This window comes from Arvicola amphibius, chromosome 5, assembly GCF_903992535.2.
Source record: "Arvicola amphibius chromosome 5, mArvAmp1.2, whole genome shotgun sequence".
NCBI lineage: Eukaryota > Metazoa > Chordata > Mammalia > Rodentia > Cricetidae > Arvicola > Arvicola amphibius.
Window position 1 is genome coordinate 94,279,430 of NC_052051.1, and position 24,086 is coordinate 94,303,515.

The following is a 24,086-nucleotide window of genomic DNA, read 5'->3' on the forward strand; positions in this document are numbered from 1 at the left end:
CTTATGCGTGTGCCTTACATGTAACATACCCATGACTGTCATACAACTTCACTGTGTTGTCTAACATAAGTCCACATAGAAGTATCTCTATCCCTCCAAAATGGCCTTTGAGTCTATTTTCCCCATCCGGAATGCTATAAATGATTATGGTTCACATTCACCTTTTGATCCCTTTAAATTAGAAACGTCTCCTGTGTTTATTCTGTCTTTCAGTAGCACAAACAGACTATTCCACACTCTGGATATATCTGACTGTTCCTTCCCCATCAGGCTCAGGTTAACCCAATGACATGATGCTCCAGAGGTAATGCAGCTAATGCTGTTTTCCTCCCACTGCATCATGTGCCACGTTAGCCGCTGTGATGGCTGTGCTTGTTGACTGCATCTAAAACTAACTAAGACCCAAGGGGCCGGCTACACCTGTGAGGGATTTTTTTTTTTTAAATTAAATCATCTGAAGTGTGAAGACCCACTTGTTGGCATCTGGGCCACACCTTTTGGTGACAGCCTATATGAAGGCCACGGAAGAATGACGCTCTTACTCTTTGCCTGCTTGCCCTCACTCCCGCTGACAAATCTGCTCCTTCACTGGTACTAGAGCCAAGTCCTCAGGATTCTGGCATATACTGAAGGCCAGTCAAAACATCCAATCTTGTGGACTGAATTATTGGATTCTTGGACCTTACATTGGTATAAAGTTATTGCTGGACTATCTGGACCATAGCTTCTCAATCACTTTAATAAATCCAAATCAAGTCTTGTTTGATACTGGACACAGTCTCTAAGATCCCCAGGTGTGTGTGAAGGATATTTCTATAGAAAACACAATCTCACTGCACTAGATCTGAGATTGCCACTGGACTCCAGTAGACACCAGAACAGACTGCACTTCAAATCCACATCATTGGTGAAGGTTCAAACACTTTGGAAATTCTGTCGTTTTCCTAGTTAACAGGAGACAAAACAAAACAACCATCTCTTCTGGATTCTCTCGGACATTAGTCAAATTAAAATAAAAACACTTATGCAAGCGTAAAACTACTGTGTTGTATCATAATCAACAGTAATGAAGTAAAGCTACAAACAGAAGGTAGCAAGCTTAAAAATATGTCAAGACTGACCACAGAACAACTGGTTTGTTCAGGACAATGATTAGAAGACACAGAAACCAAGTAAGGGGCCAGTGAGATGGCTCTTCAGGGACAGGGACTTGCTGCCAAGCCTGAAAAACCTGAGTTTGATCATCAGGACCCAGGAAATGGAAGAAAAGAACTGAGCTGACTTCTGCAGGCTGTCCTGTAACCTCTACATCTTTACCCACATATACACTAAACAAACAAACAGGGGTAATAAAAATTGTTTTTAAAAGTACAGGTCAAAAGATTTCTCATTGGCAGGATAAAATACTAGAGTTTGCAAAGGTAAATCACAGCTGCTGACTACTAACTTACTTAGGCAGATTAAAAAGTGTTCACCTCCTATATTGACTGCAAGATTATAATCTGCTGCTTTACTGGTGTTTGAGTTAGAAAACAGTGTATCAGGCTTTTTGGGGGGGGCCACCAACCAGCTTCAAAATCACAGCATGGTAAATTAATAATCAGTTATGAATGCTTGACCTACCTTAGGCTCATTTCTTATTGTTTGGTTGGAAGCATCATCCCAGCTGCTGACACCCTATATCCAAAGAGTCTGGAATGTTTGGGCAGGGCTTCACTCCAGCCCCTGGTATCCATTTGGGAATGTCTGGGTGGGAAAGTTCCATTTCAAGACACCTTCCCTGGGAGTTACCTCAGTCCAGACTCCACCTCCAAAAAAGCCCACCAAATGGTGACCCCCTCCCCCAGGAAAGGTCAAGACCACTCCACAGGCTATTTAAGCTGCCCCCCAGAGAATGAACACGTGGTCTTTTCGGCTCTTCTTCCCTCTCTCCATGTTGTCCCGGAGAACTACCAGGGACACCCATTAAACCTGGACCTTTCTCATTCTGTTTGATTTGGTCTAATTTGGATTACTGCGTTGGTGGAGAGGCTATAGGGCCATAAAAACTTACACGTATAACTTAACCTGTTTCTCTTACTAAAAAGCTGAGAATCAGCTTGAACTTCTAGACTTCCTGCACCCATTTTCTAAGGGCCAAGAGAGCTGGTGCTGGGCATCAAACCCAGGACTTCATGCAAGCTGGTCAAATACTCTGCTCTCAGTCAAACTATTTACTTAATGCAGGTAAATAGGACCATGGCAGAGTTTCCCCTATTTATTTCTTTGGCTTTAATAACTTGTGATATAAACTCAAGTGTGAAATTATTTAAAGCCTAAATACTTGATTTTTAATAATTAAGTTAAAATCACTTACACTACATTCTGTAGCTGTAGTCTTATTCTACATGGCAGTTTATGAAACTCACTGTTGGGAATGCTGACTTTCTCTGAGCGTTTGTGTTTGAGTACACAATTGAGGAAGGTGGTAGATGGGTACAGAAACAAGAATAACTTATGCAGAAAAATAATCTACTTATTCTATGAAGCTTACTACTATATACTAACACAAAATATGTATCAGAGTTTATGGTTATCTGACTCCCTAGGATAGAGGACATGGTACTGGAGAGATAACTCAGCAGTGAAAAGTGAGCCCACATGATGGCTATGGATAGTTGCAAAGGATCTGATTCCCTCTTCCAGCCTCTGAGAGCACTGGACATGCATATAGGGCACAGACATACATGCAGACAAAACATTCATACAAATAAATATTCAATATATATATATATGTATATATATATATATTTAAAAAACAATAATGGACAAATTAAACATTTCACTATGGAAACCAGACTCAGAAAGACAAATAATACTCTTTTCCCCTGTTCTGGTGTAAGTTTCATCCTAAGCTCCAAACCCTGACAAATCTCAGAAAGCCTGCCAAATGATGGCCCATCCCCCAAAGATGGTTGAGACCACTCCCACAGGGTATTTAAACCGACCTCCCTCCCTAGAAAACAGAGATGTGGTTTTCCCATCTTCCTTTCCCCTTTCCTCTCTGGGGGGCTAGAAAATCATCTGGGAGCGTTGTGTCCATTTAACCTTGGCTTTTTCTAATTCCCTTTGATTTGGTCTGATTTGGATTGCTATGTAGGTGGAAAGGCTTATCATGTGTAGAGACTTCACTCCCTTTGTAGGACCAGTCATGACAAGCTCATGTTGTATGGAAAAGCTACTCAGTTAAAATGGCAGTGAAGTCACTTGACCTCAGCTAAGATTGTCTCTAAGGCAATACCTGGTTTGATAAAGAGCACAAACTCAGGCACCACCCAGGAACAGACCACCCAGAGGAAATTCCTAACCTTCCAACCATTGTAGATAGGATCACCTGTCAGCACACACCCTGCTAATGTAACTTTTCTGGGTTTTGCCTTTAAATAATGCCCTCTATGGCGTTTCAGCCCTACCCCCACCCCACAGAGAGGAGCTGGAGAAGGAAGACTCGAAAAATCATAAGTTTCTTCTCTGGGGTACAATTTAAATACCCTGTGGAAATGGTCTTGAGCATCTCTGGGGAGGGGTCATCATTTGGAGTGCTTTCTCAGAAGCAGAGTCTGGACTGAGGCAACTCCTAGAGGAAGAGCTTGGGATGGAACTTCCATTCAAACATTCCAGACTCTCTGGGTATATGGATGCCAGGGGCTGAAGTGAAGCTGTAACCCAAACATTCCAGACTTTTTGGATATATGGATGCCAGGGGCTGTGGTGTGGCCTTAACCCAAACATTCCAAATTCTTTGGGTATCTGGATGCCAGCTTGGGGTCACAATTCCAACCAAACAGCATGCACCACCATGACTGGTTTAAACCAAGGTCTTTGACTACCCTAAACTATCATTTCTGAGGAGTTAAATCACTACAATCTATAGTCTGTCTCACAGTCAATATTTTAATGCAACATAATTCTGTCATGCCCCTGAAAGTCATAAAACATTTACATTTATTTCAATTTTGCAATAAATTAATTCATCTGACAACTTCTATGAAAAAATGAATGAATTCATTACTCACCTTCCAAGCATGGTAAGTTCCGGAGGGATCTGTCTGATACAATCTTGGGATTCCATCATCATCAAATCCTACAATTAAGGCTGAAATACCAAAAGGTCTTCTTCCATTGCTCTGTGTATATTTCTAAAAAATAAAATTTATTTTTACTACAACACTGTCTTAGTTACTATTCTACTACTGTAATGATTGTTCTGTCTCTTTAAGAGACAAACCATGCCTACTCCCTCCCCCATCTGCTGAGGCAGGCTGATCTTCAGCTTCCAGCCTGAGCTCTCTCTCTTTTCCGTCTTCCTCTTGGAGAGGCAGCTTTGCTTCTGCCTCTCTCCCATTCATCTTCCCCCCATGCCCCCCCTCTCTCTGCTCTTCTCCCATTCCCCTTCCTCCCACGCCTCTCTCTCTCTCCTTCTCTCTCTCTGCTCTTCTCCCATTCCCCTTCCCCCCACGCCTCTCTCTCTTTCTCTCTCTCTCTGCTCTTCTCCCATTCCCCTTCCTCCCACGCTCCTCCCTCTCATCTTCTTCCCTTCTTCCTTCCCCCTCCATAATCCCCTTGAATAAATATCCAACCTTACTCTGCATGGCATGCCTATCTATGTCTCTGTCTCTTGCCTGCCCGCCAAGTGTCTCCCTTCCTGGGACCAGTCACCACTCTGGGACGGGCAGCCATCTCTGCCTGGGACTGGCTGCTCTCAGGACCCGCTGCCTGCCGCCACATGGCCTGTTACCACTGCTTGGGGACCTACAGCATTTCTGTTGCCTACTGCCGCTGGGGATCCTGCAGCATTTTTAATTTTTCCATAACATTTTGTGCTGTGACTCAGATAGGCTCTTCCACTCCAGTTCCTCTCCAGAGATTGGGATCCTGAACCAGGTTTTTTTTTTTTTTCCTACTCCCACCACCAGCTTTCATTGGTGAGTCTCCCCATTCTGCTATGGTTGCTTCCCTCAGCTTAAATTGTGTTTGGAATGGTCTGGGGCCAATCCACCCGTGACTGAGGGTCCAGGGTCCCTCAGATCCTTCTTTCTCTCTTATTTTCCATTTCTTTTCTTTTCTTTTTTTCCCTCTCCATGAAAGGTCGCTCAGAGTGGCCTCTGGCCTCTCTGGCTTCTGAGTCACCCTGACTGGATCCAGCCAGGCCATAGCACCTCACTCGGGGTCAGGGGACGCCCAGCTCACGGGTCCTGCAGTGTTTACCCATTTGCACCCCGCCTATAGGGGGAAACGTCCCCATTATAGGCCTTGTGGCGTCGCCATTTCGCGGGTTTTCACAATTTCAGCTGTGGATGGCAACCATCCACGTCCGTCCCCCAGTTTTTCTCAATCCCAGCCTTTTGCTCCTTGCTGTAGCTTGTGGCATGGTGCGGCTTTTTCAGTTCCAGCCTTTTGCTCCCCGCCGTGGCTTGTGGCATGGCTGCTCAGTGACAGGGCGGATCACGCCTCTAGGTCTCTCTTATTATTAAGCTTAAAATCCCTGCAGCTCAAAAATTGTGGCCTTTCCATCTCTTATTGAGCTTAAAACCCCCACAGCTCAAAAATTGTGGCTTTTTTTCATAAAACGTGACTGCTGCCATTTTGACTGAGGTCATGTGACCTCACTACCATCTTAGCTGAGGTCAAGTGACTTCACTGCCATTTTAACTGAGTAGCTTTTCCATACAACATGTGGCTACTGCCATTTTGACTGGGGTCAGGTGACTTCACCACCATCTTTGCTGAGAGCCAGGTCAAGTGGCAAAGTTCTGTCATCTTAACTGAGGTATTACCTGCCTGGTTCCCCACTGTTAACTTTATTGCATGGGTGTCCTTATCACTATCTTAGCTGACAGCCAGGTCAGGTGGCCAAGTTCTCCCATCTTTACTGAAGCATGCCCTGCTTGTTCCCCGGTTTACTTAAGGTTTTTTCACTAAATTCCTCTTGTTGACTCTGTTGCATGTGTTTTGCGCAGTAGCATGCCTTTGGTAGGGGCCACCAAGAGCATTCACTTTACCTAATTCCTATTCACTCTCTCTGTGTATGATCATACATGTAACTTAAATGCACCTATGCTTAATATTATAATTGTTCATTGCATATCATTTCAGACTACAAAAACAATAAGTTTCATGTTTTAAACTGGTATGTACTTTTAAGTCTCTTACAAAAACACTTTATATTTAATCCAACCCTCATTTAAGATATATTAAGCTGTTCTCTACTATTGTCAGTTCTGATGATAACCTTCTATTGCAAGCAGTGTTTTTTTCTTATTTCTGTCTTTTTATGAGTGTAAATCTTACCTGTTAAGAGCCAGTACAGTCAAGCTCAGACCCAGCTCTCCAGGCAGATTCTATACTATAGTTGTATCTGATAAACAGCCCTCAACTGCTCAGAGATCTAAGGAATATGACATTTAAATATTTAATTATTAAACTTTTCATAACAAAAAGAGACAGGTTGGCTCCTAGCAGCTGCACTCTATTTCCTCCAAAGAAGACAGAAGACAGATGGGCACAGAACAATGTCCATCTGCAATTCACTTCAACTGCCAAACGCTGACCATTGGGAAAAACTGCCTTTCATCTCAACTAAAGATCTCCAGATGTGGACAGAATCGCTGGAGTTGACAGCCTAGCTACTCAGGTCAAGGTAGGCCTGTCTTCCTAGAGATTTCTTAGCCCACAGGATCTTCTGGAGCCTGGCAGGCCCTGCACTAAACAGCAAAAGGCAAATATGACCTTCAGCGACCATGGAGGACCCTGAAGAATAGCTCTGGGTGCCAACCAAGTAAGTTCTCTGTCATTTTTTAATCAGTAACTCAAGTAAAATTTTATCCTTCTCAAAGGTCTCTGATGCAGTTTGATAGCTGAGGGGTTTTGTCAGTTTAAGAGAACAACCTCACCAAACAAATTTCAGACCAAATTTCTCTCTCATGCTGCCTTCTATAGTCTTAAAAATACTTTTCATTGTACAAAAATATGTCATGGTCATTATATAATGTATGTATCTAAAACTTCTGTATTGTACAAAAATATGCCACAGTCATTATACAATGTATGTGTCTAAAACTTCTGTATTATACACAAATATGTCACAGTCATTATACAATGTATGTGTCTAAAACTTCTGTTTGCACAAACCCAAAAAATTCTTATGAGTTCCAGGGAGCTGAATTAAAGAATCCATCTTAAACAGGTCAGATATATCCCCCTCAATTCCCTGGTCCTAAATTTTTTCCCCTTAATTTAACTTTGTCCTCTGTTCTGCCACTACCTTAACCAGGTGTAAGAGATACCAGACATTTCCATACCACAAACACCGGACAGGAGCAAAGAGACCAGTTATGCCAGGATATGGCCAGCACCCAGCCTTCTCAGGTTCCCCCACCCAAAGATTACGCCCACAAATAAGCCGGAAGCAGTCTTGAGAATCTGCTGCTCCAATTCCTTTAACCAGTGGTGCCTAACCGCCCATTTTTTTATTATAAAAGAAGAGATGGGAATGTAATGATCATTCCTTCTCTTTAAGAGACAAGCCACGCCCACTCCCTCCCCCATGCCCTGAAGCAGCCTGATCTTCAGCTTCTGGCCTGAGCTGGCTCTCTTCCAGTACCTCTCTCGAAGAGGCGAAGAGGCGGCTTTTGCCTCTCTCTCCACTCCTCCATTTCCCCTCCTTTTCTCTCTCTCTCTTCTTCTCCCTCTCTCCTCTCCCCTTTTTCCTTCCTCCCATAACCCCCCTAATAAATGTCCAACTTTACTCTACATGATGTGCCTATCTGTTTCTCTCGCCTGCCGCCTATCTGTTTGTTGCCACCGGGGACCTGCCACCTTCCCTGCCACTTGGCCTCTGGGACTGGCTCCTTTCAGGTCCCCAGCAGTCCCAGAGACTCACTGCATCTGTGATTCCCACCTGCTGGGGACCAGCCAGCCGCCACATGGCTGGGGACCAGCTACCTTGGTTTGTGGACCTGCGGCATGGTCTTGACCCTGCAGCAAGCTGCTGGGGACCTGCAGCAAATCCATAACAACTACTGTAAAGAGACACTATGACCAAGACAACTCTTGTAAAGGAGAGCATTTAATTGGGTGGGGGTTTACTTCAGTTTCAGAGGCTTAGTCCATTATCATCATGGCAACAGACAGGAGTGGTGCTGGGAAAGTAGCTGACAGCTACTTTCTGATCTACAAACTGGGGCAGGGGTGGGGAAAGGCAGGGAGAGAGAGAGAGAGAATGGACCTGGAATGGGCTTCTGAAAGCTCAAAGCCCACACTCTGTGACACACCTACTCCAACAAGGCCATGCCTCCTAATTGTTATAATCCTTTCAAATATCAACAGTTCCTGATGACTATGTATTTAAATCTATGAGCCTATGGAGTCCATTTTTATTCAAATCACTACAAAACACATGTCACTTATCAGATAAAATTCTAGTAAATAAAGTAAGTAAATCAAAAGAATCTACTGTAATGGTAAAATAAAATCTGCAGATCTCCGTGTAGCTGCAGAATCACTGCAGGTCCCCGAGTAACGGGGCTATGTGGTGGTAGGCAGGGGGCAGCAGGTCTGAGATCAGCCAGTCCCAGGCAGGGACAGTGCACAGACCACACCACAGGTCTCCAAAGGTGGCTGGTCCTGGGTGGAGAGCCACATGGAGGCCGTGGCGGGAGAGACACAGACGGATATGTATGCCATGCAGAGTGAGGTATTTACTGGATATTTATTTAGTGGGTTATGGAGAGGGAAGGAAAGAGGAGAGAAGAAGAGCAGAGGGAGAGACAGAGATAAGGGAAAGACAGAAGCTGCCTCTTCGAGAAGGAGAGGGAAAACAAAGAGACTCAGGCTGCAAACAAAAAGGAAGATCTGCCTCAACAGACCGGGGAGGGAGGGAAGTGGGCATGGCTTGTCTCTTAAAGAGACAGAACAGATCATTACATCTACTCTTCGGATTCTTTTTTAAAAAAACATTTTCAGTATTTGAAATTAGGTATATGTGTCTATCTTCACGTGGGTATGGACATGTGAGTGAGGGACCCTCAGAGGCCAGAGTGTATAGCAGCTGGAGTTACATGTAGTTATGAGCTGCTGAGAATCAAACTCTGGTCCTCTGGAAGAGCAGTAAGTGCTCTTAGTCACTGAGTCATCTCTCTAGGCTCTTTTTTTCTAGTTTATTGTATACATTTTTTTAGTGTTTCTTGAATATTGCTAATACATAATGACATTTTAAAGAAATATATACATCCTGTAAAATATAATCACAAATTTGCTTATAGATCTTGTAGGAGCCAATTATGATAAACTAAATATGAACAGATCACCCAAAGGAAGATCTTTACTTCCAACCATTTTACCTGCCAGAGTAGGACTCAGGCATCTATAAGTTTAATAGAGGCCCGAGTCTCAGTAGTTTACCCTGAAGCAAAACCTGGTTGCAGGAAGAACCACAAACTGAGATTACCTGAGCACCACCCAAGAACAGACCATCCAAAGGAAATGCCTAATGTTCCAACTGTTGTAGAGAGGACCACTTGTCATCAGGACACCCATAGACAATGTCAGCCAATCAGGGGTCATGAACCTCAGAAACCTCTCACCCCCACCTTTACTACTATTAAAACCCAGCTCTAACTGAGCTCAGGGCTCTCCATTTATTCCAGTACATTGGACATGTGGAGAAACTTGCAAAAAATAAAGGCTCTTTGCTTTTACGTACGGGACTCAGTCTCCTTGTTGGCTTTTTAGGGACTTCATGGATTTGGACATAACATTTGGGCACAACAGATCTTATTTTTCTTAGAAGATCCCTATTCAACTTTTATTATTTCCCATTTTTAGCTAAAAATTTTAGGTTAACAAACAAGCTAATCTTTTTCATTAGGTCATTTCCATACATATCTGTCATCAGCTTCATTCTAAGTCATCCTTTCCCCCACAATGTTCCCACTTTCTTGCCCTCCTCTTCCCGGGTGTCCTCCTTTTCTGAGTGCCTTCTTTCCTCTTCCACTTTCATGTTAAATGCATTTCGTTCTTTGGCCCACCCAGTCTGTGTAATGGAAAAATTAAAAATGCTGCAGGATCCCTGGCTGCATTAGGCAGCAGAAATGCTGTAGGTCCCCAAGCAGTGGTAATGGGCCATGTGGCGGCAGGCAGCGGGTCCTGAGAGCAGCCAGTCCCAGGAAGAGATGGCTGCCCGTCCCCAAGTGGTGGCTGGTCCCAGGCAGGGAGACATGTGGCAGGTGGGCAAGAGACAGATATGGATAGGCACGCCATGCAGAGTGAGGTTGGATATTTATTCAGGAAGTTATGGAGGGGGAAGGGAAAAGGGGAGAAGAGCAGAGAGAGAGAGAGAGAGAGAGAGAGAGAGAGAGAGAGAGAGAGAGAGAGAGAGAGAGAGGAGAGACAGAAGCGGGAGAAGGGGAGAAGTGGGGAGAGAGGAAGATGGAAAAGAGAGAGAGCTCAGGCCAGAAGCTGAAGATCAGCCTGCCTCTGTGGATGGGGGAGGGAGTGGGTGTGGTTTGTCTCTTAAAGAGACAGATTACACTCTGGACTTTAAACACCTTCTGTCAGCTCTGTATATGAATGGTCCTCATGAACCAATATGTTTGAATGCTTAGTCATCAGGGAATTGCACTATCTGAGAAGTGTGACACTATAGGAGGTATGGCCTTTTCGGAGTAGGTGTAGCATTGTTGGAGAAAGTGTGATATTAGAGGTTTCACAAGCCCATGCCAGGTTCAGTTCTCTCTCTCCTTGCTTCCTGCAGACCAGGATGTAGAACTCTCAGCTACTTCTCCAGCACTATGTCTGCCTGTGTACTGTGAGGTTCTCTACCATGATAACAATGGACTAGCCTCTGAAACTGTAAGCCAGCCCCCAGTTAAATGCTTTATTAAATAAGTGTTGCCATGGCCATGGTGTTTTTTCACAGCAATAGAACCATGACTAAGACAGGATGCAATCTCTTTGACCCCGCAGAGGCCTGGGCATTTGTGTTGCTGTCAGGGAAGCTGAGTCATTGAGCTGCGCTTTGGAAGCACACCCTAGTTTGCCTTGAGGGACACGTAGTTACTGTAGGGACTACTCCTACTTGATAATGCTGCTATCAAATGTGCTCTGTTCACTGTGGCCTGTCATTTCCTTCAGCTCCAAAGAAAAGGGATCTTTTGTTTCTTTTGAAGAAAAGCATACATTTCCCCCACAGAAGATGTAACACTGAAACCAATTATATTTCCTATTACTTTCATGACAGGGATCTTCCTGGATTTGTGCTCCAAAGAGTGCCATTTTCACTGAGACCGATTCTATGAAGAGGCAGCCCTGACAGAAAGCTAAGGACTGAATACATAGGTAACTTTACTTAATCCTGTGGCTGATGTAATGCTGTATAATTCTGTGGGTTGAAACAGCTTTTAGTGACTTTCTTTTGGACTTATCTACATATGGGATCTATTGTCTCATTTTGCAAGCTTATTATATTTCATGTTTTGCAAGCAAAGTTTGATTTTAAATGCAAACAACTGAGCTATGAACATAAATGGCCTGTTTTAAAGTGGGGGTTATGCCCAGTTCTTCTGCACTGTCTTATGTTTCTGTTCACACTGAGATATGAAATAGATGCTTTACATATTATCTTATTTACATATTAACTTACTTGTTTAGTCTTTTCATTTTGTGAAAAAGTCATATAAACGAAGTTAAATATGTAAGAAAAACATGCCTTATCTCTGGCCTAGAGGCCTTGTCCTCCCCAGTGGCAATTTTATTGTCACAGACTTACAACTTTGTATTATCTACTCAAAGCCTAGATTTCTCCAGAAGAGATCTTAACAACCACACTTAAGAACCTTGTATGTATACTTGTTTTTTGGCAGATTCCCTTTTCTATTTTTTTATTTTTATTTATTTTTTTTGTTTTGTTTTTGTTTTTCGAGACAAGGTTTCTCTGTGTAGTTCTGGTTATCCTGGAACTAACTTTTGTAGACCAGGCTGGTCTCAAACTCATTGAGATCTGTCTGCCTCTGCCTCCCCAGTGCTGGGATTAAAGGCATGTGCCACCACTGCTAAAATGATGAATTCCTTTTTTAATAATTGGGAAAACTGAAACAAAATATGAAAGTAGCAATAAAAAAATTTTGGAATTTCTTCTAAAGTGAAGAAGCAAAGCTTTTAAAAACCAAAACAGTGATTTGATATATATTATTCATCTCAAAACTTTCTTATTTGTATTACAAAGATTGTGTGAAAAAGTCTGCATGTAGAACCAGAGTACCTGTTTTGCCAGAGCAGCGAGATGTGCAAGTCAGCGAAGCAGGAGCGTTCGTTCTAACACTCATGCTCACTAAGGAGATGCAAAGAATCGTTTCTTAAAGGCAGTAAGACACAGAAGAGCCAAACTGTGTCTTTTGTAGGATAATGAACAGAACTGCAAACAATCATATTGAACAAATTATGCCAGTCTCAAAGAGACAAAGTGATATATTTTCTCTGATTTTTGGTTCATGTTTTATATAGACATATAGAGTCATGATATGAAAGCAGAAGAGAAACTGCATAGAGGAACAGAGGGTATTATGGGGGAGGACAGGAGGTAGGATAGACATGGAGGAATTTACTCAATATACACTATATATATATATATATATATATATACATATACATGAGTATCTTTAAACTCAGAAACAGGTTTGAAAAGGGAATGTCGGCCTGGTGAGATGGCTCAGTGCTTGCTGCCAAGCCTCATCTGAGTTCTGTCACAGGACCCACCTCCAGGGTGCCTTCCATGTGTATACTGTGACATATGCCCCTGCCCCCAGAATAAGTAAATTTAATTTAAAAATGTGTTCTAAAGAGAAGATAAATGGGCACAAATCTGTACAGTGAGCATCCTGTTCAAGATTAGACAGCAAAAAAACAATGTTTCTGTTGAAGGACAATTTGCACAAGTAGAAATGAAAAGAATGAACCAGCATGGAAAATTCAATCTCATTAACTACAACACACAAATTAAAGCAGCTATTACATTACACAACACTCACTAACAAAAGAAAGAGAAGTGAAAACCTCCATTGATGACTCTTCTGGCATAGCTGGTTTCATGATAAAAACTGGTTCAATCTTTCTAGAAAGCAATTTGTCATATATAATAAAAGTCTTACAATCAATTATAATCTCCAATCTAGGAAACCCTACTAAAACTTAGCAGTACAACTTTAAAAAGAAAAACAAACCATGATCAAACGGAATAACACTAGGGTAGCACAGAGAAGAGTAAGACGCTAAAATCATGCCCATTTTCAAACCATCATCGGAAGCGGTCACAGTTTCTAACATTCTAGATGCAAGAGAACGCCCAGGAAGGAGAGTCTCCAGCCAATACACAGTATGCAAAGAGCAGTGAACCCTCAGGCCTGCATGCACTTACACCTGGCTCTCAATGACATGGCTAAGTATAGATTCAGAAGAGCGCACATCTAACTCTGACTAGGGTATTTTGGTTTGTAGGCAAAATAATGTATATTTCTTTGGAAAACTTTAAGGAATAATATTTTTATTGTGTTTCTACAAGAATAAGAATGACCTTTCAAAATTTGACACTCTTAAAATTCTTATAATTCCAAGAACTGAAAGTGATTTTGATTTCTGGTGATTAATGCAACCCACTTTACCCAAGTAAGTGAATGAAGTAATTCTGAGAGTGAATAAGGAATTTGACACACTCAGTAGAATAAATGTTTGGAGCTAGTGCGGCATGTCTATGGCAGGACCAATGACAGTAGAAAGGAGAAAGCTAAGAGTACCTGCTTACCTGCTTCAAAGTCGCTATGAAGCGTGTTATGTACTCCACGGTGACTGGGTCCTCCACAGTAAGCTTATGGCTCTGGCACTCCACCCGTGCTCTGTTTATAACCACCCGAGCATCAGCCGTCAGACCTGTGAAAATTGTCAACACTTAAAAATCTATACATATATATGTATATATACATATATATACATACATATATACATATATATATATATTCCCCATCAAAAGTTATCTTTTCCCTACAACACTGCCTTCCTTCATAGAGGAACTAGGAAACGCCATGTGCCTTAGCTGTGACTCATTTCCTTTAAAGACTTCACACACTCCACTTCACTGGTAAAGGAAATAGCAAATGACTTGTTAGTAAATTGCATTTTTTTTCTTATGCAAGCAAGGAAGGTATTCTATCCTGAAGCACACCAGCATTGTATTCAAATTACATTTGATGAACTGGGATATAGCAGTTCTCAATTTTTGTCAAAATGGAAACTTTGAAAATCAAGGATGTTAAGACAGGCAGACTCTGACTGAGCTTCTGAAATAGTCAAAAGACTCATTCAAACAACTCTCAGCATGTCTGTAAGGAGACAGTGTGTTCTAGCTGAAGCCAGAGACTGCAGCATGTAACTGACAGATTAGTTTGATTCTATAAATTAAGGACGACACTGGTATTTGACTGTTCTATAGCCATTTGTTTTTTTAGCCCTTTTTTAAAAAAAAGATTTATTTTGAACTGTGTGTGTATTGTGTGTGCGTGTATGCACACGCAGCAATATGAATGCAGTTACCAGAACAGGAAGGGCAGTAGATTCTCTGGAGCTGGACCTAAAAGTAGCTGTGAGCTGACTGGCATGGTTGCTGGGGACAAACCAGGTCTCTGCAGAAGTATTACACACTCTGAATTGCTGAGCCACCTCTCCAGACCCCTTCCTTTCCTCCTTTACTGCTAACTAGGCTGAACCCCAGATTCACTCATCTTGTTAATGGGCACTTCGCACATAGCCACTGTTCTTTTTCATCACGAGATCCACCTTCCCCATCATGTCAAACCTTGTTGCTACGTCCACTTAGATCTTCACCCCTTGAAACAGGAGGACAGAAAGAAAATGGAGTGTCTGAATATTCGCCAGTTTAAAAATCACCCTGACACACAGGTCAGGTATGATTTGATTAAAGAAAGTAATTCTCTGTACATCTAAGAGAAAGGACTAGCTAGCAATGGCCTAATCTACCCCGGGTTAGTGTTTTATGAAACTAAAATAGTTCAGATAAGCTACTTGAGAATATGTCCTCTGTACAGTGTGAACGTGATCCACAGCTAGAGAAACATTAACATTAAAAATACTTAGAGTGGGGCTAGGGAGAAGCTCCACGGGTTTACTACACAGACAGAGCAAAATCAGCTTTGACTTTGGTGCTGGCAGGTTACATGTGTCAAAATAATACCAAGTCCTTCTGCTAGGTTAACCCTGTGCAAACAGTGTGCTTATTCCATTTCACCAGGAATGTGTGTCTTGGCTTGTGACTGTGCTTTCGGCATGAGTTTCAGCAGCTTGGAGGTTGGCTGGCTGTCTCCTACTTCCCTGAGCACTTTGCTGCTCTTTCTGCTCTAGCATCTTATTATCATTCCTGGTGCTCTTCCTTTCTCTTTTCTGAATGATGTGGTTTACAACTTCTATCCTAAGGATACATAGGCAACCTGTTAACAGTAGTGGCTCATTCATACCACACAACACTACCAACAACACAAGCCAAAGCCACTACTGAGGCATCCAACAGCTTGAGACAACTGCAGAAGAACGATGTGGCACGAACAAGGGTCATCTGAGGAGGCTCCCCCACCATGCTGTTTCATTCCCTTATTTATTTATTTATTTATTTTTGGTTTTTTGAAACAGGGTTTTTCTGTAGCTTTGGAGCCAGTCCTGGAACTAGCTCTTGTAGTCCAGGCTAGCCTTCAGAGATCCGCCTGCCTCTGCCTCTCACTGGGAATAAAGTAGTGCACCACCCCACCCGCCATGACTCTTTCTTTAACTATAAAACTTACAAAATACTATGGGACAGGAAGTAGTTCAGTTGCAAAGTACCTGTATCACAAGCATAAGGATCTGAGTTAAGCTCCCTGCACCCACATGAAAAATTGATACAGTAAGTCACAGAGCAGCATTAGCCTTTTTCAAAGTTGATCAATACTTTGATTTTCTAACCATCAATACTGAGAGTGCAATTTCACATAAATGCATAGAACAAAATGACAGATATCAAATTAATTTAATAAAATGACAGAAATTAAAGTAATTCCTGAAATAATTTCTGTGCTGTCTATAACTAAGACAGGATAGTGTTCTGCTGCTGTGAAGACATACCATGACCAGGGCAGCTCTTATTAGCTGGGGAATTGCTTCCAGTTTCAGAGGTTTAGTCCATTATCAGGGAGCACAGAGACATGCAGGCAGGTGCTGGAGCAGTAGCTGAAAGCTACATCCTGATCCTTAGGTAGAGAGACAGAGAGAGGTTGGGTATGGCAAGGACTTTTGAAACCTCAAAGCCCACCCCCAGTGACACACTTCCTCCAGCAAGGCCACACCTCCTAATCTTCCTCAAGTAGTGCCACTCCCTGATGATGAAGCATTCAAATATATGAGACTATTGGGGCCACTCTTATTCAAACCACATGTACTAAACCAAATACATTGAATGATTTTTTTATGAAACTCAAGTCAATATTTCAAACAACTTTTAAAATCAAATATTTTAACTCATACAATTCAAAGACATACTAATTTGATATATTTTGAGAAATGATGGTAGAAAATATTATCTTTGTTTCCCATAATGAAGTCATTATGCTACAAGAGTAACAGCTTTGCATATAGGTAAAAATATTGCACACACACACATGTGTGAATATATACATACACACACACACACATATACACGAGCTCAGGTGCTCCAATGTAATGGTAGTGGTGTGTGGCTGGTGACATGCATAGTGAAAATGCACACTTGTCCACATGTGTGTTCATAGCCATGTTTACAGAGCTGCTTCAGGCAACACAGGCAAGCACTTCTAAAGGCAGCTCTGACTCCTTATCTGTTTTATTCTCAGTTAAATTCTGTTTTGTGCATTCTGAAACCTTTTACTGTTGTCAATTTTTTCCAACCTCACATTTAGTTGGGTCACAAACCACAGTTTAAGAAGCTGAGACTTAGCATGCATGAGGTCAATCTGTAGCCCAGCACACACAAATGTATCCCTCCTCCTCTTTCCTAAACTGGGCTCACTAGTTAAGAGGTCTTACTCCTCTTGTACAACATCAAGTTTAGTTACCTACACCTTCATGTTGGGCAGCTCCTAACTCCAGCTGCAGGGAACTGAAACCCTCTTCTGGCCTCTGCAGGCATCTACACTTACATGCAGAAACCCACACACATATACATATGATACAAATAAAAACAAGTAGACTTATTTAAAATTCTATGTTGGGGAATATTATTTTCAGACCCCCCAAAAGAAAAAAATCCCCCAGTAATTCTATAAATTCTATGAATTATAAATTCTTAAGCTATAAGTAAGGAGAAGGCCATCTTCACGTTTACACTCTAACAAAGACCATTGTAAGTGTGGGGGTCTGAATGAACATGCCCCATAGGGAGTGGCACCATTAGGAGGGGTGGCCTTGTTGGAGTAGATGTGGCCTTGTTCTCAGAGGAAGTGTATCACTGTGGGGGTGAGCTTTGATGTCCCCTTTCTCAAGCTACACCCAGTGAGGCACAGGTTGCTCTTCATGTGGATCAACTTGTAGCAGACCTCTCGGCTCCTTCTCCAACACCATGTCTTCCTGCATGCTACCAATGTCCTGCAATGATGAAAATAAACGAAACCTTTGAAACTGTAAGTTAGTCTCAATTTTCTTTAAAAGAGTTGTTTGGTCATGGCGTCTCTTCACAGCAATAGAAACCCTAACTAAGAAAGACCATGAGAAATTACAGTTTATACAACTGAGGCCTTTTAAATATAGGTGACATTTTGTTTTAAACAGAAATAGGTCTGACTACATATATTGTTATATTGTGTAGACACAACAAAACAGTGGCAATGGAGCAACAGTGCTATCCCACTACTACATTAAATACCATACACACCACTGAAAGTCTGTACATACCTGCAAAAGCCATGCAGACATGGTCATCGAGGGCACATATTTTTCTCACAGTTCTTTCATCTTGAAGTTTGGCCACTGATTTTTTTTCTACCCCAAGCACAACTATATTAGTTCCTCGAATTCCAACCTGTAAAGCCAATTTTAAAAAGTAAATTTAAAGTGAAAATGGACCAATTATTCTAACATGTCAAACAGTTAAAGGATTTTTCTTAAAAACACTTAATAAAATAAAGAAGGAGCTGTGTAGGAAATGAGAGGCACAGGTACCGGCTGAGAAGATTCCTAGTCCTCAGCCACAAGGGAAAGAAGACCAACAGAAGAAAATACAAAGAAAATAAAGCCAGTGGTAAATCTATGCAAGAGTCTTAATCTTCCACAAAGCACACAAAATGACACCTAAATGTTGCAGTGCAAAAGAGTTCCACATTAGCCCAGAATGGAGTATAACCAAGATTTATTTATTAGAGGGTAAACTCACAGAAAGAATAGTGATTCACACTCCTCTGTGTGCACAGGGAACTGGAATCAAATCCAGCAGTCAATAAGCACATGTACACTTTTACATCAGCATTTATAGTACGTAAGACCATGCCCAAAATGGGTCAGTATCTTAAAGGCTATTGGCTGAAGGAGTTCCCGCACTACCTCCCATTATGCCTATACTGGCAGTTTGTCAGTCACTTTCTTCTGTGCCCTGCAAAATGTCTGGAAGACTTCTATGAAGCAGGAACCCTGAAGGACCATCCTGCCTTTTGGAAAGTTCAACAGTCACTTTTCTGTGGGTCCTGCATGTCCAGTTTATACAGCATATCATCTCTATATTATATCCCCCTTTAAATGAAAAACAAACAGTTATAAACAATAATTTTGGGAATCTGGGTGTAGTTTTTTAGATTACTTTCTGCTGGTTACTGCACAAAGTATTCTTAGGGTTCATGAAGAATTTCTGGGGAATCTTGTTCCATCAAACTATATTAGCCTGGAAGGGATCCACAGGTTCTCATCTTCTGTAGAAACAAAAACAGAACCTCTTTTCCAAAAGAATATATACTTAGACCCAAATTTTGAAGACAAGATACTATATATAGGTTTAGCTTAGCAGATGCCAGAATCAAATATTTCTCTGTAGTCAAAAAAAAATTTTAAAAAAACACAGTAAAATACATAATCCAGACTCTGTGTATATATTCCTTCTTTATGTGGCTTTTCTTTACTCCTTTAAACTATGACTGTCTGTACTCTTTTATATTACTTTTACTGTCTCTTTAAAGACTTTTATTTTTTTAAACTTATTTCTTTTTATAACTGTCTATATTCTTTTTCTTCTCTCTCCCAAGCCTACATACATTTAGTGTTTGAATCTGTCTTATTGTGTATCTATAATCATTTTCTGATCAGGAGTTTCTTTTTTTTTTAAATGCTAAGCAGCATGGTTAGGACTAAGGCTGCTTTGCCTTTTGGCCTTGCTCAGTCCAACATTGTGTGGTATAGGACAATTCTATATTCTGTCAATTATGTTTAAAATAAACTCTGATTGGTCAATAGCCAGGCAAGAACTATAGGCGGGATAACCAGTCAGGAAGTAGAGGCAGGGCAATGAGAACAGGAGTATTCTGGGAAGAAGGAAGTTCTTTCCCAGTCCTGTCCAGGCACTGAAGAAGCAGGATGTGACCTGCCCTGCTGAAAAAGGTACTGAGCCATGTGGCTAACATATACTAAAATGATGGGTTAATATAAGTTATAAGAGTTAACAAGCAGCCTGAGCTAATGGGCCAAACAGTTTTATAACTTATGTAGACCTTCTGTGTGATTCTTCGGGACCTGGTGGGAGAAAAGAAACCAGGCAGGACAAAAACTCCGACCAAAATTGTCGAGGAAGGTACATTCAGCTCTGTGAGTCATGCTCATAGTACCAGCTCCAGGGATGCAACAGGTCTATGTCAATTTCTAACATGCTGCTCACTGACCCCACTGACCCCACTGACTCACTGAGGTACAGGACCTCCTGAAAAAGTCAGAGTTTGTTCTTCCAGCATGAATCAGGAAGCTGGATCTTAAAGAAGCCATGAAACTTTTTGCAGCTAACATTGAGTCAGGAAGACTTCTCTTAAAGGAGCTATGTCTTTGATTGCTGCCAGCAAACAGAGTCTATCTGAAGAAATGTGGCTACTAAGAAGCTGTGCTTAACTTTGTTATTTTGTGTCTAGAATTCCTTCCCAAGTTCTCTCAGTTTTTATGTGGATGTAGTTGCCCCCACACTGGTACCATCTGTAATCAGAGACTGCATGTTAATTTCCCAGCTCCCCAGACCTGAATAATCACACAGAAAGTATATTAATTACAATAGTGTTTGGCCAATGACTCTAGCACATTCCTAGATACCTCTTCCCTCTTAAATTAACCCATTTCTATCAATCTGTGTGTTGCCATGAGGCTGTAGCTTACCAGTAAGGTTCCTAAAGTTCCGTGTGTCTTTCTCCTTAGGCAATTTGTTGGTAGAGACTGCTTGTTTGTTTCCCAAATGCTCAGACCCATATAATCACATAGAAACTATATTAATTACAACACTTCTTGGCCAATAGCTTAGGGCTTCTTATTGACTAGCTCTTATATATCATAAAATGACCCATTTCTATTAATCTTTATCGCTATAAGGCTGTGGTCTACCGGGTACGGTTCTAGCATCCTTCTCCTTCAGCAGCTACATGGCATCTTTTTGACTCTGCCTACTCTCTATATCTCTTTTTGAATTTCCTGACTGGCTTTACTCTGCTAAGCCATTGGCTCAAACAGTTTTATTCATCAACCAATAAAAGCAGCACATATACAGAAAAACTTCCCACATCACCTAAATATAAAACTTTAGGAGAATGAATAAAGATACAAATCAGTATTAGCAGAACCAATATTGATGAAAGTTTCTATTAATATTGATAGAAGGTTGGGTCTGGGAGAGGACCCTTTGAGTAAGAAACTTGCTATATGAGAATGAAGACAGAATCCGCACAAAGGTCAGGCATGCCTGCAAGTATTTGTAGTCCCTGGGGACAAAGAAAGGTGGATGCCAATAATGAGCCACCTTGCCAGCCAGTCTAGTTGACATGGCAGGTGTCTGGTTCAGTAGAGACCTTCCTTCAAGTAAAGGTGGAAAGAGGTAGAATTCAGGTGCCCGCCATTCTCCTTGACCTCCATATATGCACGTACAGGTACACATACCTGCACACTCATGTGTACACACCACACAAGACAACACAGACACAATGAGGGCAAGAATTCTTTGAAAAATAGTTTTCTTATTTGTAGGTTTAAAATATAATTAAATCAAGTTAAGGGGTTGAGGGGGCAGTTCAGTGAATTCAAATCTCAACATGAGAACCAAGTTCAACAGATAAAATACCACAAAAGCTCTCCCGTGCAGCTCAAATTAAAAGAGGCCCAAGAGTTAGGGGCTTGCTGTGCCTCAATACATATATTGAAGTGCAAATTCCATGTATTAGAACACAGGGCCTTTGAGAGGTGATAATATTCTAAAGGTGAACATTAATAAGCTGAATTAGTATCTGTAATTTTTAATATCATCATCTTGACAGGCATTAAAATCACATAGGAGATACAAATATGGGCATTCTTGGGAGGGCTTATCTAGATTAAATTAAGTGAGGTATGAAGGCCCCTTCAACATAAATGTGGGTAGCACTGTTCTAATGGGCTGGGTTCCTGGACCAAACAAACAGAAGAAGATAAGCTGAACACATTCACTGCTCCTTGTTAAGATTATCTTTTCTTTTCTTTTATTTCTTTTCTCTTTCTCTTTCTTTTTTTGTTTGTTCCTTGAGACAGGGTTTCTCTGTGTAACAGACTGTCCTGGAACTCACTCTGTAGACCAGGCTGGCCTCAAACTCACTGAAATCTGCCTGCCTCTGCCTCCCAAGTGCTGGGATTAAAGGCGTGTGCCACCACTGCCTGACCTGATTTTTTTAATTTTTGATTTACATAATTTTATTTAGTTTAATGTGTGGGGGCAAGCTCATACAATGCATACATGTGGAGATCAGAGCACAACTTTCAGGACTGAGTTCTCTCCACCACTCTGTGCTTCCTAGGGGTTAAACTCAGAGTGTGAGGCTTGGCAGCAAGCATCTTTGCCTACAGTGTCACCCCACAGACCTGTTCTCTGCCTCCTGACTGTGGATGCAGTGTGCTCAGCTTCCTCAAGCTCCTGCCACTGTGACTTACAATACATACAATACAATAATACATCTGGACTGTAGCTTTCCCTCTCCATCCCAGTTTCTCCTCCCAGTTTCTACCCATCAACCCACTTCCCCTCTCCCCCGAGATCCACTGCTTCTCTACTTCCCTTCAGAAAAGAATAGGCCTCCCAGGGATATCAGCCAAATAAGGCATAACAAGATTCAATAAGACTAGGCACAAACCCTCATATCAACCTATTTGGTCTAGGCAACCCAACAGGATGAAAAGGGTCCCAAGAGCAGGCAAGAATCACAGATACCCCCCCACACTTCCACTATTAGGAGTCCTACAAAAACCACAAGCTAAACAGCTGTAAATAAACATGCAGAGAATGCATGAAGGCTCCATTATTGTCCCTTCAGTCTCTGTGAAGGACTATGAGCCCTGCTTAGTTGATTATGTGGGCTATGTTCATCTGGTGTCCTCAACCCTTTGGTTCCTACAATCCTTTCTTCCCTTCTTCCTCAGTGTTCCCCAATTGCCACCTTATGTTTGGGTGTGGGTCTCTGTACATGCTCCCATAAAGCTTTTTTTAATTTCTGTGAAGAATGTTGGAATTTTGATAACGACTAACCATTACCACTATATTAATTCTTCCAATTCACAAGCTTAAGAGTTTTCTCCAGCTTTAAGTGTCTTTTTTGTTTCAAAGATTTTATTGTAGAGGTCTTTTTCCATGGTTTATTTATTCTAAAGAATTTCATTTATTATTTATCTGAGAAAGGGTTTCACTACCCAATCCTAGTTGGTCTTAAACTCTGTATGAAGACCAGTCTAGTCTCAAACTCAAGAAAATCTACCTGCCTCTTCCTCCTAACTATGTATGATATACTCCCATCCCTTTGTAAAGCCTACCTGCGTCTGCCTCTTCCTCCTAAGCACATATGATACACTCCCACCCCTTTTTAAAGCAACTGTGCATGGCACTGTTTCCCAATTTTTTTAAAGGATGATTTTATTTGAGCATATGATAAAACATTTTTTCTTGGCAATTAAAGGGGAAATGTAATATTTACCATTTATTATTCTACAGAAAAGCAATATTGATTTAGAAAATTAATAAATTCCTTTATATAGATGAATCTTAGATCCTTAGAAGAAACTCAAAATCAATAGAGTGAAACAATTAAATTGGGCATGGTGGCACACACCTTTAATCCCAACACCAGGAAGACAGAGGCAGGAAGACTCTGTGAGTTCAAGGGCAACCTGGTCTACTGAGTAAGTTCCAGGGCAGCCAGGAATACACATTCTTTATTATTATTATTATTATTATTATTATTATTATTATTATTATTATACCTTTTTTGAGATAGGGTTTTTCTATAGCTTTGGAGCCTGTTCTGGAACTAGCTTTTGTAGATCAAGCTGGCCTCAAATGCACAGAGATCCACCTGCTTCTGCCTCCCCGGTGCTGGGATTAAGGGTGTGTACCACTGCCGCCCGGCTCCAGCTGGGCATTCAAGTCATCCCGTTCTTCATTATCCCACACCTCTCTCTCTCTTCCACCTCCCCACCATGTGCTCTCTCACCACAGTGGTGCCTAATCACCCAGCACCAGGGCTCTTGGCTGGGTCACAGGAGCTACTTGTACTGCCTGCCCAAACCACAAGGGATAGTGTGTGTCTGGCCTAGAAGACCTTGGGAGTACTTGGTATAATGGTACCTGATTGCATGGTGCCCACGAAGAGCCAGATTCCTGGTTGACTGTGGCTCCTGCAGACCCAAAAGTCTGGGAAGACACCATCTGTGTCCTTCACCATTCAGGCCCAAGTGGAGCCAGTGACTCCTGGGTGATTGTGGCCCCTGCAGACCTATTTATTTTAGATTTAACA

General features: G+C 41.7%; 1 protein-coding gene across 3 annotated transcripts in view; it reads right to left on the minus strand.

The window, feature by feature from the left end:
- Positions 1-24,086, minus strand: part of Psma8 (proteasome 20S subunit alpha 8) — a 59,915-nt gene that overhangs the window by 18,837 nt on the left and 16,992 nt on the right. For 2 of the 3 annotated variants that reach the window (XM_038330915.1, XM_038330914.1), the window contains exons 2-4: positions 17,998-18,124; positions 13,835-13,959; positions 4,056-4,178 (exon numbers count right to left, since the gene is read on the minus strand). In XM_038330915.1, coding sequence (XP_038186843.1) covers positions 4,056-4,178; positions 13,835-13,959; positions 17,998-18,124 — 375 coding nt within the window. Of the gene's footprint in view, positions 1-4,055; positions 4,179-13,834; positions 13,978-17,997; positions 18,125-24,086 lie in introns of all 3 variants that reach the window. The other variant, XM_038330913.1, reaches the window with a different exon arrangement.